Source organism: Corvus kubaryi, unplaced genomic scaffold (assembly GCF_017639235.1).
Source record: "Corvus kubaryi isolate FWS band 111438036 unplaced genomic scaffold, C.kubaryi_AGA036_p1.0 37225, whole genome shotgun sequence".
NCBI classification, from domain to species: domain Eukaryota; kingdom Metazoa; phylum Chordata; class Aves; order Passeriformes; family Corvidae; genus Corvus; species Corvus kubaryi.
The window spans coordinates 385133-401922 of record NW_024581064.1 but is presented as its reverse complement, the minus strand read 5'-3'; the positions used below and the strand labels follow the sequence as shown (position 1 = coordinate 401922).

Below are 16790 nucleotides of genomic sequence, written 5' to 3'. Positions count from 1 at the left end.
TGCATTTATTTCATGAGATACATTTATAGAACTATTTAAAAAATACAGCTGGCAAAAATGCATGGCTGAAACAGGCAGGAAAATGGGATCATTTTCAATTTTTTTCCCAAAGATGATGGTTTTTCATTCTAAAAGCGAGAAGACATTTAAACACTACCTATATCTGAAATGCCTAATTCAAAAAGACACTTCGATGAAGAAATCTGCGTGGTTGGAGTGGACCCTCCCGCCCAGCCCCGCGCCCGTGTGCTCCCGGAGCTCCGCCGTGCCTCCCTGCGCTCCGGCCGCCGCTGCTCCCCCGCGGACCTGCGGTGCCAGCGCCTCGCACCCCGAGCTGAAACACCCAAACCACGGGGCTGGCAAAACTCAATCTACGACTTCCCAGAGGAAAACAGTGACAAAAATGCAGCCCTGGATTTTCCTGTGGGAGTCAGTACTTTTCCTGGGAAGAGCTACCTCCCTGCTCCATGTAGATGCAGCAGAACTGAGCGAATATACTCACAAATACAAATTCCCCCAAATGTTCCCAAGTGGGTATAATGTCCCGGGATTGTTTCAATTATTCCCCTTTGGGCTTGCCGGGTTTGAAGCGCCGGAGCCCCCGAATGTGAAACGTGAGCCGGGAGCGGGGCTGAGCCCCGGCAGCGCCGGGGTGTCCCCGGCAGCAAAGGGACCCGAGCGCTGCAGCTGCTCATCAAATCAGGTTTATGTTCCTGAAATGAGTTCCTGCTGCTGAGCCTGAATTCACAGACAGTCGGGGGAAAAAAGAGATGGGTATAGCCCCAAACAACCCCCCTGGAAGCACGTCCAGGGGACGGCTCTTTGTGCCCCTATGGAGGCAGCTGGGGGGGATTTGTTTTATACCTAGGGAAACAAGATGTGCCACTTCCATGTGTGTGTCTTGTTTAGAAAGTCCAAAATAAAAATACATGTTATAAAGGCATTGCTGGCGTTTTATTTGCTTTGCCAGAGGTAAATGAGTCCTTCCCTTTCTCCTGCCCTTCTGCTGCACTGGTGAGCAGGTTTCCCGCAGATATTTTGCCATCCATGAAGTGCAGTATCCTTTACTGAACATGAACCTGTTTTTCCTTAAATTTACATTATTTCAGCTAAACCAATTGGAGAAATAAAAAACCACAAATTTTTACCATTTTCTACCCTTTTCCACCACAAACAAAACCCCAGCCCAGGGAGTTACCCAGAATTTGCTTTTCTCTTTCGGCCTGCTCAAAGGTTGCTTTCTCACGTACATAAAATACAGAAATAGGGACGGAAATGTGGGAATGTACCGAACTGGCTGTTGACTTCAGGCACGGGAAGTGTTTTGTTGAGAATTCGCAGGTGCTAAAACCTCATCAATGACTGGGAAATGGTGCTAAATACGAGCTCTGCGAACTTTATTTTTAATGATGACTTTAAAACCCAGGGATCAGCGAGGTGAATGTAAAAACTGTTAATCTTAAATTTCTACAAACCCGAGTGTCAGGGCAAGCATGTCTGGTGCATCAAGCATAACAAGATGAAAACGAGGAGGTGTGGGTGAGGAGGGGGTCCGACACACTTGCTTTTCTTGAATCCCTCTGAATACATTTCACAATTCATCAGTTTTTGTCTTCCCTGCCACGAGTGAGGACAATCAGACCAGACACCCATTAGATTTTTCATGCAATTTTTTTTTTTCTTGTTCATGACATGTTGGCAGGGAGGATGGCAATTCTGAAATCTTACCAAATGAGAAAAATGTCAGAAACTGAACTGACAGCTGGTGGTTACTATGGTGATAGGTGATATTGAAAAAAAAAATAAAATAAGACTCAGTTAATTCAAAAGGAATCAAGTTCAGTATTTTTAAGCCACTTGATAGAAATGAAAACTTAATCCCGATATTGGGGTGTTTTCCTGTTTTAGCCAACAGCTAAAGAAACCATTTGCTTGATTAGATAATTAACTAGATACAGCCAAATATCCAATGAAAATTATAGTGAAACTAAAAATAACAATAAAAAATAATAACATGTTTTTAAAAAAGGAAACAGCCATATTAGGAAAAAAAATAAGCAGACTGGGGGAAATCTTCTGTCTGTGTGAGCAATCCAGAATTGTCCTCTCCATAATCACAATTACTGACACGGGTCCAGTTTTCTGCCATCGGTTTGAGGGAGAAAGAGTAGTTTCGCTCAGTGACAAAGACAAATCAGCTGGAAGGGAGGGAAAGCTGCTGACTGATGGCTTCAATCGAGGGAAGGCTGCGCAGGCAACTTCGGCAGGAACCTGGATATCTCCATATTTGTGTTTATGTATTTTATGGGCTTTTTAAAAATTCCCAAGGGAGCTATTTCTGGGGCCCAAATACCGCGAGATCTGGTGTTCTCCTGGCATTTCCATCGAGGAATTGAAATACTAAAATACCATGAGAACATCAGATCTCCTGTTATTTCGGCTGCATTAATGGTTCCCTCAGGTATTAACAAAGCCCCTGAAAAACAAACACAAATATTTGAGGCAGAAATAGAAGTGCTGGAATATCTACCCCCCACCCCCCCCCAGCAACCCACTGCACCCGCACAAAAACCACCTCGTTTTTGTGATCTCACACTTCGAGGAACAAATTGTGCAACCGTACACATATAAAATTAATATTATATGGAAATTATTTGGCCACCACCTGTCTTTATGGCAGGAATTGAATTTGTTCCCCAACAGCCCAGAGGAGCACGATCTCCATATAAATGCAGGTGGGGTTTAGGAATATTGTTATAGAAAACAACATTTGAATGCAAAAGTCTCCAAACAATTTGAGTTGTGCCTGTGCTCCCTGGGCGGGGATCGCAGAGGTGGGGTGGGATGGGGGGGTGAGAGCCCAAGGCGGCCCCGCGGTGCCGCGTGTCCGACCCTCGGGACGGCTCCGGGCGCTCCCTCCCCGCGCGGCCCCGCCGGGAGCAGGAGGGGCCCGAGGCGGCGGCGGCGCTGCGCGGGCGGCACCGCCCCCTGCCGGGCGCGGCGGGAACGGCGGGGAATGCCCGGCAGCGGGAATCGCCCGGCCCCGGCAGCCGGGATCACAGCTCCGGGAATCGCCCGGCCCCGGCAGCCGGGATCACAGCACCGGGAATCGCCCGGCCCCGGCAGCCGGGATCACAGCTCCGGGAATCGCCCGGCCCCGGCAGCCGGGATCACAGCTCCGGGAATCGCCCGGCCCCGGCACCCCTCGGCCGCTGCCCTCCCGGGGGAGCCCATTCGGCTCCGCTGCACCATCACTGGCCATGGTGGGCAGGGCATGTGCTCCATGACCTCTGAGGGCTTTTCCAACCGAAACAATCCCAATTCTGGTAACAATGCAGGAAAACCATCCATCATTATTTCACAGATGGGGACCCAGACCCACCAGGCAGGACCTGTCCCTGTCCTGTCCAGCCCGGAGGCTGCAAGGTCACTGACAAGGAGCCAAGAGTCTCTCAGGGCCAGGGACACCACTGCCACCATCCATGGCCTCAGCCACTTCAGCTCCCACAGCTGCCGCTTCCCCACCTCCTGCGGGCGCTCATCCCTGAGGCCAGGGCATGAGGGCAGGAGGCAGGTCAGACCCATGAGGAGCTCCACAGTGGGCTCGTGGTGCTCGAGGTGGGGTGGGATGGGGTGGGATGGGATGGGGTGGGATGGGGTGGGGTGGGATGGGGTGCGATGGGGTGGGGTGGGGGGGGATGGGGTGGGGTGGGATGGGGTGGGGTGGGGTGGGGTGGGGTGGGGGTGGGGTGGGGATGGGATGGGGTGGGATGGGGTGGGATGGGGTGGGATGGGGTGGGGGTGGGTTCCCTGGACTGGAGCAAGGCTCTCTGGGCTGCTCCATCCCCGTGGGCAGCACTGAGGGTCCCTTGTCCCGGCAGGCAGACACAGCTCATGCAGCCACGGGAGGCTCTGTGGGCAGGGGAGGTGATGAGCAAGGCCAAGATGAACAGAACTGGCTCTGCTGCCCTCATCCCACACAGTTCCATGCATTATCCCAGAGTGAGAATGTGGCCCCGTCCTACCCAGCGCAGCCCACACTCAATGATTACGTCTCTAGTGCAGCAAACCTGCTTTCTGCTCAAAACCACAGGAAAATGTCCAGAAAAACAGTGGCCTATAAATAGAAATTGCTTCTGGAACAGTTTAAACCCAGATCCACGACACCAAATTCCACTGCTCCTTACAGGAACAGAGACAGTGCCTGCTTGTCTGAATCCCAAGCACAGGAACAGACAATTTGGGAATCTTCCCCATTTGACTGCACATATTGCTGCACTGAACTGCTCTGGGGAGAGCAGCAAAACAAGTTCTCTAATACTCACAAGAAAAAAAAAACCTCTTGTCTAAACAACACAATTATATTAAAAGTTAAAAAATACCATTTTAAATAAATACAATTGCAAAAAAGGCTCTGGGTGATAAGGGAATGATGAGGTAAATAAAGCAAAACCAAAAGGTACAGCAAACCTCATTTCAAGATAAAAACCAGTATAAATAACTGACTTGGACTGTTTAAAATATTGTTATAAATGATACCTTCATTATACATGAAAAGTAGACACTGTTGAAAATCGAAAATAGAAAAAGTGTAAAACTACTTAAAAATATATATTATGTATAACTTAGAATATGTTAAATTCAGTGAAATGTTGAATTTCACAGGGTTTAAAAGAGGTTTGTCTTCCAGCCGCCACACCAGGAAATCTGTAAAACACCCATATGTAAGTACCCACAAATACTGAATATATTTTTATATGTATTTCTACAAAAATCAAAAGTGTCCTTTTTTTTTAAATGTGGTTTATAGTGTCCTTTGTACTGGGGATCAGCAGACAGCTGATGTTAACTAATAATACAGACAACTAAGAATAACACACTTCTCATTCTTGTCCCCTTTTTCCTTTTAAAAATGTTGATAGAGAATTAAATTGTGATAAAATTTCCACTGGTCTATGGGATTATTGTTTCTTCCTGAATGTTTTCAATCAAGCCACACAGTGCCTTTTTGCTGCAGCACAAAACACAGCTCGGATTGTGGAGCACACGGAGCGGGCGCAGTCTGTGATTCTGCGTGTCCATGTGCACATGCCCCGGGGTGTCCTGAGGTACCTGTATTTCACCTTACACCGCCCTTAAAAAACAGCTTTGCTTTTCAGTCGAGTCAGACCACACATATCCCCTCATTCCAAACCAACCCCGGCGATTTTCAGTGGCACTGCCTGGGGGGGCTGCCGGTCCCTCCAAGAAACAAGGAGTGCACATCTCACTCCTGCGGTGGACGAGCTGCGGAGCAGCTCAGTCTGTCACACGGACGTGGAAATTCTCTGCGACTTCCAGCCTTTCCAGACTGAGCTGCTCCGCCGGGCTACTTGTGCACACCAGGGACGGCAGTGGCCACAGAAGGGCTTTTTTTAATTTTTATTTTTCTGGAGAAAAGCAGGTGTAACTAATCCCCAGCGCTCTGCTCAGAGGGCTCAGGTTGGAGGCGGGCTGCCCGTTGCTTTTCCAGAACTGTGCAGTTCTGCAGCAGCATTTCGAACACACAACCAGGCGTTGGCAGGAGCCAGTCGAGTTCCCATCCCTGCTCAAGATTCAGTGGAGTGGGACTCCTGCAGTGGGGTCCCATGTCGGGGGCACTGCTGGGCCCAGCGTCTGGGCGAGGTTTGATGCACACCAATATCCCAGCCCAAGGCACAGCTCTGTGTGTGCCTGGTGCCTTTTGGTTCCCCAGCCATTGCAGAGGGGGTGCACGGGGCAGGGGGGCCGCAGGGAAAACACAGGGCTGGTGTCACTGTCCCAGAGCCCTGGAGAAGTTCTTTAAACAAAATAAAGCAAAACACCCAACTGTAAAAGTTCTACAGAAACACGATCACTGGACTTTACATTTAGGAAGAATTAAGCTTTTAAAGAATTTTTTCCACTGAAAAAAAGCCTTTAATGGGAGTTATCCAGGTGGCCCCTGGATTTATTGTTGGATTTCTCTTTGACTGCTCTGGGGTTCCCAAGGGGACTACTACGTCAATAATTTCTAAGGCAACATTTTATTCCAGGTAACTGAAATTCTTTAGAAGATGAGAGCTTTGGCTTGGAGATTCCGGGATCCCATTTGATCAAAATCACTCACACCAACTACAGAAGAATTTTTGAAATAAATTACTCTATTGCCTTCTGCTTTCAGCTAAATCTATCTTCTATCTATATATATTTATAAACATTCTTTATAGAACAATTTCAAACTTAATTCTCCCAAAGCTATTAAAACTCACTATTTAATTGCATTCATAAAAAATTGTCTGGAATACAGTCAAAACCGACCACTTAATTCAAGGTGTATTCTACATTAACACACTTTGCCATTCTGAAAAATTGGTGATAGGGGCTGTTCTGTGCATGGAATTCCCATCAGAGTCAGTCAAGAGCCCTTATTTATAAAGTCAGGGTGCTTCTGAAGTCTTTAATGACTATTTTTGGTCAAACTTGAAAGAAAGAGACAAGACACAAAGGTCTCCCAGTTTCCAATGTACAAAGAATCTATGGCCAGTAGGAAAAGCTGAGTAGGGCCTTCAATCCAGACTAAACAAATTTCAGCATCAAATGATAAATGAATCAAGGAACTTGCACTCTCAGATCCTAAATTATATTAAGTCACTGATTTTATGAAGCCAGAAAAAGGTCATCACACGATACTTATAAACTATGGTAAATAACTAAAATTTATGCAGTAGGATGATTTTAATCATTGGTATCCTCAAAACCTTAGAAATAGATACAACTTGTAACAAATCAGAAAAGTTAAAGGAAAACTGTAATTGTTCCTTTTAAGACCTATTATGTGTAGTATCCATTGGCCATATTTGTTCCACAGGTCAGGTATAAAAATAAATTTACTGTATTTCTTGCATTTGATGAACAGAAAGAACTTAATGATACGTGTCCACATTCCTGTCTCCGTGCTAGTGTCTATCTGGGCTTTCTTGCCTAAACTAAAAACCATCTGTCATAAATACAATAATGGCTTTTACATCCGCCCCACCCAGTCCTCCTGCTCCCCAAAAAAGGGCACGTCAAGCATGGGCTGCTCCTGAAATATTCCTTGCAAGTTGCTAAGTGGATATAAAAGAACACAGACCTAAAATAATCTGCAAATAACTGTAACATAAACCCTGAAAAATGCTTTTGGAGCTGGTGTGAGGGGGGAGAGACTCGTCCACTGAGCCGAGGCCAATGCAGGGTCCAGGCGACCTGGGCAGGGGGACAGTGTTTTTCACTAGGATACTTTGTAATTGTGAAAGATTATTACAAATCTTATTTAAATCAGGTTTCCTTTTGAATATTTTCATCTAATTGGACAAGTGTTGAGCTGTGCCGGGCTGTCGCAGCTGTTACAGGACATGAACCACGCTTACAGTAACAGCTTTCGTTCCACATTTTTGTGGAGCAGTTTCCATAGCACTCAGATCAAGGCTTGCATATTTTTATACCACTTGCATATTGAAAATAAACTCTGATGTTTAGCTTGCTTTCTCCAAGTGCATCTGGTACTTAAATTCCCTGAAAAACAAGCCGGCAACTCTGATTGAAGCCCAAGCAGGCAGGGTGTGACACCTTGGTTAACTTTTATAAAGTTATTTTCAGCCTTCCTTTCCCCTAAAAGTGTAACTTCATAGGAGATGGGATGAGAGATCTGGGAAGTTGGCATTTATCTTAATTACTCTTAATTACCATCCCTGAATTTAACATTGGGGCAAACTTTTCCATTCACAACAATATCCACGATGACCAGATACTCAGCATGTGAGGATGTGCTGTGGAATTGCCTGTGCCTCGATTAAATGTTCCCCATTTTTGGACCAGATAAAAGGCAAAGTGCTCAGGAGCTGGAGGGACACAAGTTCCAGTGGCCAGGTTGCCCTGGGGACCTCCCACTGCCATGCCGGGCGTGAGGCTTTGGGGCACCCCGGAGGGTGCAGGGGCCTGAGTCCTGGCCAGGCAGAGCACAAGCCTATTGGGAAGTTTACTCTCGGTAAACTAGTCACTTTCTAATTAGAGAAATAAACAGGATGTTATAATTTGGGATTACAAAGTGCAGCGAGTCCAAGCCCTCTCCAGCAGCGAGGCCGGGGCTGTGCCTGGTGCCTGCCGTCTCCACTGGGGCCGTGTCACCGGCTGGGCTTTATCCCACCGAACCGCCCGTGTCCCCACGGCCCCTCACCTCCTAACCCCCTTCCCAATTAGCAGATTGAAAATTAGCAAAATACAGCCCCTGCTTTGCACTTTAAATTTTAATAAGAAACAGAGACATCTCTCTCTTTCTTCTGCTGTTCCTCCCTCTCCTCCAAGAACAGAAGGCTGCTGGTAAAAGGAATGAAAATCTGGAAAGAATTTGGGGTGGACTGGCCAACCCCCTTTCATTTCCTTCAGATGTTTACAATCTAGCACCTTTCTGAAGACAAAGATGGGAAAAAAGCTATTTTTTCTTTTGACTGAAGGGTGAGACAGGGGGGTATTAAAAACTGATCAATGTAATTTTTTTCACAGAAGTATTTGCACATCTGTGAAATAATGTAATTTATGAAAAAAATCTTTTTATATGACATCCATGATTATAGCCTGATCTGGAGAATTATTCAAATATAAAATTAAATACTCAAAAACTCGCTGCGCTGTGGATGACTGAGCTTTTACCAGCTGTGCATCACACTTCTCTAATTCTATTAAAAGTATAGAAGTGAGGCTTCCCAAGGATGTCTGAATCCCTTGTAAAAGGAATGTTACATTTCTAAATGCTTTATGATCAGTTGCTTTTTGTTTTTTCTTGATTATCATCACAGTTGTTGCGTATTTTATCTGACTGTACCAAAAAAAAGAAGAGAAGAGGAATGCATACCCGTGGAGAGTGCTCTATAAATTATATTGTATTTTATTATCGCAGGGCTTAAGGAAAAATTGGCTCTTAGAAAGGTTAAAAACCTTTAAAGTGAATTCTTCTGTTTGGTTAAAAGTACTTTTGATTTAATACGATCCATCTGCAATCTGGGCCTGGCCTCCTCCCCCTTGGGGAATGGGGCGATGCCCACGGGACCAGGACAGGGCAGCGATTTCTGCCCAAACAGGACAAGTTTGGGTCGCCCCGTGCCAGCTTCCCTCCCAGCAAGGGACCAGCTCACTCTCTCCACAGACAGCAATTCCCAGATTTTTAAACAATTAATCCAGGGGAAAATGAGCAGACACGGGCGCTCCTGGGGGTAGTTTCACAGCCCAGTGTCGCTCCGCAGGAGCAGCCCTTCCGAAGGGAAAGTTCAATCCTATTTTCCAAGCTTAAATAGAAGCTTTGGTACGGATCCTGCACTGCTTGGATGTTATCCACAGGTTACAGATAGAACCACCGGGAATTCGCCGTGCCTTCCCATGCCACAAGCCAACATTTAACTCGAAGGGAAAATACAATTCCCCAAACCAACCAAAACGCCGTGGTACAAACCAGCCCTTAAAAGAGCCCCAAAATAGGCCACATTAGTAAAAGCCAGTTGGAGTTTAGCAAAGAGAGAGACAAAATAAGGGCTAAGCCATTGTTTCTGCTGCCGAAGACAGACGGACTTTAATAACACTTAACAGAATGATGCACATTAACGATCTCAGAAAGCACTTCTTATGCCTCATCCATCATGCGGAGGAGAAAATGAAGCCTTCGACAGCATTAGGAATTATTCTAGATCTTGTCAGTAATTCGCAGCTTCTTGGTAGTATCGTAACACAAATTTGTGTGGATGAGACACTGACCATTAATCTAAGGGGCTTTTTTTCCCTCGCTGCAGCGTGTGGAGAATGTATCAATTGTTTCATGGAGAAATTTCACAGCTGAAACCTTACTAAATAAAACAGGGGAGAGGAAAGAGATATAGACAGAAACATAAACAACTGCAACGCAGAGACAAATCATTATCTTTAAAACAAAACCCACCATAAAATCTCCATATGTGTGTTTTGTGAATGGGCAGTGAGCAGCCTCCTGCTCTGAAAATCCTCAAAATATGCTGATTATAAAGTTATGTTCATACGTACAAACACACTTAGATTTCATTTTCTGGGAGGCTTTTTTCTCTTTTTATTTTTCTGGAGTATAGGCAAAAAATTCCGATTTCTCCTCCCAAGAGAGCCCTGTATTTTTTGCAAATAGTAGCAAAACAAATTTCAAGGCAAAATACCACGCGACTAAATAAACAACAGCTTTTGGCAACCTCTTCCCTAAGTCGCAAGCTGCTGTTCGTCGTGTGATAGCTGTTGCCACTGGAATCTCTACTACAAAGGAAAAGGTCCATAAATATTTGTACAGCAAACTCCACAGAAAAAAAGCCTCCCTGAGTGCGCTCAGAATTCATTTCTATACGTGCGATGTAAAGATGAAAGCTAATGAGTTCTGTGGAGTTTATGATAAATTAAAAGTGCGGGGCTCCCCGCCCCGGCCGCGTGTTTACATGGATCTGATCCGCTGCTCCCCAACAAAACACTTGTCAGACAGAATGAGGCGAATTCGCCTCCGGATGTGGAGGAGCTGGATTGTCTCAGGGACAAAAAAAAAACAGATAGGATTTGATCAAATACTAATCAGGCAGCAATAATGTGGTATCCTAAAACACACCCTATTTTATCTCCAATGAAATAGTGACATCTATCCAAAAAGTCCTCAAAGAAACTTGGGTTTAGGTAATATATTGTGATTGCAGCAGATAGGCAGGATTAAAATCAGGCTTGATCTTCAAAGAGAATAAGAATGTATAGTTCTGTTTACTGCACATATATTTGTATATAAAAGATATGACAAATATTTCGAGTTCTTTAGAAGCCTGAATTTCTGTATTTTAAATTTTCACAGACCAAGTGCTGAGAAAGCGATTTGACAGTCCCAGGTAATAGAGGCAAATTAGAGATTAAACTCATTAGGAATTATAAACACTCATATAGTCTGTTAAACCCCCTGACAAAACCTGGAAATTAGAAATCCAATAACACAGCATCAATAGGGTCTTTAACGGCTGGACAGATGTTTAAACTGCGCGATGCTCGTGTGAGGAGTGAGATGGAACAGTCGGAATCAAGGTTTGCATTAAATAACACGGCATTGATGTCGGATCAGATCATTCATGTGAACTGGTTTGATCCTTTTTTTTGCCATTAATTTCCATCTCCTGTGATGGTCTAAATTTGTAATTCATTTTGCATATTATTAAACATTTTTCTTGTTTGCAAATATGCAGATGAGTGAGGCAGCTCTGGAAGGTGCCACACAGAGCAAGGCTGTGTCCAAGGGGCCACTGACCCCCAGGGCTCCCCTCCAAGTAAAAACACTTCGAAAATAAAATATTATCTGCAAGCTTTAATTTTTTGGCTTAATTAATTAAATCACAGAGGGAAAGATAGTGAGAACAATCACCTCACTAAGCACAACTCAGTAAATCCCAAGGAATGGCTACTGGGATAGCAAAAGCAAAATTGTTTGCGTTCCTAATGTTGGGTCTGACCTGGAAAGGATAACAAAAGAATCTGGCATGAATATGTATTTTTATAGGGAGTGCTGCTGGTAAACAGACCGAATAAAAGCGAGGGGATTATTTTAAAATAGTTTCTCCTAAACTCTCAATATGTTTAATCTGATGATATGAAAAACCATCCATAAAGCAGAAACACATTCAGCTCTTACAAAATTCTGTACAGAGCAGTGAAAAGGGTTTCAGCAGAAGAAAACAAACAAACAGCAGAAATCCTGCAAAGCTGCGGCGTCTCCCCGCGCCCGCCTGCTCTCCAGCGCCGAGATAAAGACCCAATCTGCTCATCAAACACCTCCGGGCTCGGCCATCTAATAGGAACAAATTGGCAATGACTGCCCAAGCAAGTAACACAGGCCCACTGATTTGTAGATTGATACTGATGCCTAATGATCCCCTTGGGCAGATCAATAGCAACAATCCTCATCCCTGCCTTTCTTCTTTATTGGCACGGCGGAGCGAGCGCGGGGAATCGTGTGTGTGCACACGGCTGCAGGTGCCGGACGAGGAGGGCCGGGCACCCCAAAGGGCCCCTGAGCCAACGCTGCCTTGCTGTGTCCTCGGGGCTCGGCCTGCCCGCGCTGCCCCTTGGCAGCCTCGCTGCCTCCAGGCGCGGTGCCCTTGGCAGGGGCTCTGCTGGCTGTACCCCAGAGTGGGGCACAGACAGGACGGGCCTGCGGCCACGGCGAGAAAAAGCACAGAGACCGGGATAATGAGGGAAAACCCAACACTGACCAGCTGGGCTGTCTGAGAGCTGAAGCCAGCGTGGCATTTGGGTGGCAGAGCCATGTGGGACACTGGGCATGCTTTGGAGAGCAGGGCACACAGGCAGGTGGTTTGTCCTGCTGGAACTGGGTTACACTTCTCTCCTGCTGCACAGGCTCTCGCCTTTTCCCTCTTCTCCCCTCAGCTGACTCCTTGTCTCTCAGTGCACTACACTATGATCAATCAGGCAGTATCAGCACAGGGGTTTTGTTCTGTTACCCTGGAGTCACTTTCATCTGCTGCTTCCAGCCCCTAATTCAAAAGAATTAGGGATTTTCTATTTATTTATCAATCTAGTGAATACGGTGATGCCATTAGTAGATCCTTTTACTGTCCCTGCTAATACCTAAGAAAAACGAATGGAGTTGCTTTGCATTTGTTTTTTCCCCAGTGAATTAATGCCAGTGATGTTCTGCAGAACCACACATGATCATTGCCACCTCGGGGTGCTGGCAGACATCCCCAGCAGCACTCCACTCCCCTGGAAATTGCTCTCTCTCCATGGAATAACCGCGTATAAACCCCAAGACATGATCAGGTGTACCCAAATCACCAGATAGACAAACAGAGGGGAAGGAAAAATATATCACAAAGTTTGTGCCTCCTGAATATGAAATATTAATTTTGCATTAAGGTGTGTGTCGTCACCGGCAGCATCCCCCAGCCTGGGTGCACAGCCGGGGGTGCTGCCCGCGGCCCCACCAGGCGTGGGGAGCGCAGGCACCGATTTTAAATCCTATTCAGACTTGAGATCTGCTTTGTTCAGCAATCACCCGGCTACTCTTATTCTTCATGGCTCTTTTATTAAAATGTGGATAAAGCAAAAGGCAAAGGATAAAATTAAATTCCATTGACTGTAAATTTCTAAATCATCCCTCCAATAAAGGATTTTCCTTTAATAACAAAAACGCCTTTCCCATCTTTTTGCCGATCTTGGAGTATACTCGCAATAAAACGGGGCTGCGTGAAAATCTTTGTAACTCGACCCTTCCAGTGCATAAATTAATCACTTTCCAAATCCTGTCTTTTCTTTCCTTAAGTTCCCGGGCGTGGGGGTCATGCCCCCACCCAGCCTTGACCATCGCAAAATTCAAATTCCCACTAATGATGAGTGTAATCATTGCAATCACCATAACCATCATCATCGCCAGGAAAGCCGGGTCCTGTTGGCCCCTGACATCAATCAGCGACGCGGGGGGAACCAGGGTCCCCCACAGCCCCCCGGCAGCGATCGCGTCCATTCCCCGCCTGTCGGGGTCACCCCCGCTCCCATCCCGGCCTCGCACCTCCGCCGCTCCCAGGGCGGGACGGGACGAGTGCGACGGGACGGGCGGGACGGGGCCGGTGCCCCCCATGTCCCCACATCCCCCCCGAGCCCCGGGTGGGAAAGGAGCGAGCGAGGGAGGGGAGCGAGGGGAGGGGGAGCAGCCGCACGTGTGACGCGCCCGGCCGCCCATTTGCATATTCACATCAGCGCCGCGCCCACTTAAGCAGCGCGAGGCGAAGGTGTCTCCTCCACCCACCACCCACCTCCACCTTCCCTCCCGCTCCCCACAAGCCGCGCTCCCGGCCCAAAAGCGAGGGCGCGGGGGGCCGGCAGGAGGGTGGGCGCAGGCTGCCTTACCTCTGCTCCCGCGCTACCAGGGATTCCCCGTGGTTCCGCCAGGAATTTTGGAGAGCCATCCTTCAAGGGTTTTTAGTTCTGTCTTTCTCTCTCTTCCTCCTCCTCCTCCTCCTCTTCCCGTGTTGTGACTGGGTTTATAAAAAAAAAATAAAAAAAAGACAACTCCATGTAAGCTCGCAGCCAGGGCACGGCGAAGTCTGGGGCTCCGGGGGGAGGGAGCAGCGGAGGGAGGGTCACAGCTCCATGCCTTACAAAAGGCAACCCAAAGCCTGGATATTTTTTTAATATCCTACACAAAACGCCGCTGCACATATACACGCAACGCAGGCCCCAGACCTGGCGCTAATTAGGTTTTTGCCAAAAACTGTCGAGGTTCAGCCTATGACACGAATAAACGCAACGGGGCTGGGAGTTATGAGCCCTCACCTGCCCCGAGCCCCCCCGGCGCTCAGCCCTCACCTGCCCGAGCCTCCCGGAGCGGGCGCCCAGGAGGGCGAGGGTTTATGGGGCGCGTCGAGAGCTCCCACGACGGCGGGGACCCAGGGTCAGCTGTAACCACGCGGCACCGACCTGGACTATTTCAGCCCGAGTGCTATTCCAGGGGTATTTTTGCACAAATTAATTTTACTATTTCACAGCTCCACTCACAGTGGGAAAAAGGAAAAAAAAATAATAATCAGGGTTGTGTATCCCGTTGCAAACGTCACAGAAGCAGCATCGCGTGTGCCGGGACGGGTCTTCAGGAGCACAGGCCTATTGTTCTAAGGACACGGCTTTTGTGAGCGGGGCAGCACAGCCAGGCTGGAGCAGGAGGAGGAGGAGGAAGAAGGGAGGGAAGCCCTTGCACAAGCACACCGTGCACTGCAGCCACTGTTTCACACCCTCGCATTAGATGTTTGCTGAAAATACAAGGTGCACACGTGTGGCACTTTTTCCAAACATGTCATTACTGGGAATGATTAAGGGCTTCGTTGCTTCCCTCGGTTTGGATTGCTGCTGATGGCTGAATTCCCTTGTACACCTTGCAACATGATTTTAGTGCGAGGATCGGGGGGAAAAACTGCACTTTATTAAATGTTTTTTCATATGCGGAACATTTAGGAAACAGTCAAATTTATTTTTGCAATTGGCAAAAGCAAATTTGCTCCTAAGCTGAACCGCCACAAGTTGTGTTTCACGCCGGTGTACATTTTACGGAGAAGTTACAAACCCCTGAGACACGCATTGTCTGTCAAAGGCTGGCATGCTCCAGCCCGGGCGGGCACGGAGCGGTGCGTCCATGCCCCAACTCCGTGTGCGTGGGGAGCTGAGGGGAGCGGCAGGGCCGAGGCAGACAATGGGAGCTGGAGGCGAGCAAGGAGGTAGAGGGGGGTCTGCCCGTGCCCCCCCAGCCAGGCAAGCAGGTCACTCCTTATCAACCGGCTAAGCAAACGCCGAAACAAAGCATGGGGCTGGATTTTGACGAGCCAGACACACTTTCTTACAAAAAATCATTTCCCTGCCTTTGTTTCTCCTCTTCTTCTTCAAAGCGAGGGGAAGAACAGGCTGCTGTGTTCACACTGGCTTTCCAAGGGAAAAAAGGTGATTTTTAAGAATCTGCCCACCAAGCATGAGTTACTTGTCCTCCCCCCTCCAAAAAGAAAAAGGAAAAAAGAAACCTCGACAACTCAAAGGATTCCTGAAATAAAGAAGAAAGAAAAACATCCAAAACATTAGACACAGAAACATTATATTTCAATATTATCATATGAATTAAATGTAATCCTTGAAGCGACTCGTCCCAGGGGTCACATATTAGGCCATTTTTTTCTTTTTTTTTTTTATTTAATAGAGGTCACCCAGGCTGAAAAGCAGAACCCAAATGAAAAGCATCTTCAATGTGGTTATAACATGAGCTGGACGAGGTCAGGCAGTGTCTTGTATGGCCTCATAAAAAATACATAACCAGACAGCCTAATAGTATTTCTTTGCATTCATTTTTGGATGGGAGCTGGCGGGTGGGGGAGGGGGCCGGGAGAGGGCCACAACTGCCTGTGCATTTCCATAATGGGCAGTTTCTCCTACGTTCCAGTTAGGGAAAAAATGAACATTCATTTTAACACATCCCTGGGTTAGTTCACTTTAAAGAATCATCCTACAGACAATTCCTGTGGCCCCGAGAAAGTGCGAGAGGATCGCCTGTCTCTCTCTCTCTCTCTCTCACACACACACACGCGCACACACACATACGTGTTCACTGCAGACATGCTACTGTCATGCTTAATTGGGAGTGCAACCACCTTGGGCTTCCTTTCATCTACACTGGCTTATAGATGTTGTTATTTGTCCATACACACACCCAGGCTGATGAATTTGAATTATTTCTTTTCTGAAGAGAAGCAGAGGAACCCCCCATTCCAAGGAGTCCCTCTATCCACACTCAGCAGGGAGGGGTTTGCCCACCGCTGGGATTTACACAGGTTTTGGGTGGGAGAGGGGGCAAGAGAAAGGCAAGGCATAAAAGGGGAAGGGGGTGTGTGTAAATAAAAATAACCAGTGCTAAAAATGCCGGGTGAGAAGAGAATCTGTAAATCTCGCCTCCCTTCCCCCTCCCCAAATGCCGCCTGGAGCCGGGTGACCCTGCGGGGAGCGGAGCCGCAGAGGTGACCCGATGCTAACCAGCCTGTTAGAACTAATAAGGTGTGCGCCTAAGCCAGGGGCTGACACTGGGGCATTGTGGAAATAACTCTCCTTGTTATTGCCCATCCTCAGCTTGAAATTTACTGCTCCTTTGCATTATTAAAGAGACAGCTTGCGTGCACGATGAGGGAGAGGCTGGGCAGGAGGAAGAACCACACACGCTTTTTTAATGGTAT

At 47.2% G+C, this 16790-nt stretch overlaps 2 protein-coding genes across 2 annotated transcripts in view; one reads left to right on the top strand and one right to left on the bottom strand.

The window, feature by feature from the left end:
- ZFHX3 (zinc finger homeobox 3) overlaps positions 1–14065 on the bottom strand; it is a 395458-nt gene extending 381393 nt beyond the window's left edge. Inside the window, exon 1 of the mRNA XM_042022867.1 lies at positions 13936–14065. The gene's annotated coding sequence lies outside the window, so the exon portion shown is untranslated. The remainder of the gene's footprint in view (positions 1–13935) is intronic.
- On the top strand, positions 3017–4954 carry LOC121662079. The gene is made up of 2 exons (XM_042022899.1): positions 3017–3574; positions 3882–4954. Exons 1-2 carry the CDS (start codon positions 3017–3019, stop codon positions 4125–4127), a joined length of 804 nt encoding a protein of 267 aa, XP_041878833.1. The 3' UTR covers positions 4128–4954.
- Positions 14066–16790: the final 2725 nt, after the last annotated feature.

Bases quoted from the DNA above. Each gene is read 5' to 3' on its own strand.
- LOC121662079 (XM_042022899.1), top strand. From the start codon at position 3,017: ATGCCCGGCAGCGGGAATCGCCCGGCCCCGGCAGCCGGGATCACAGCT. The intron at 3,575-3,881 runs GTCAGACCCATG...TTGTCCCGGCAG, and splicing joins GGCATGAGGGCAGGAGGCAG to GCAGACACAGCTCATGCAGC.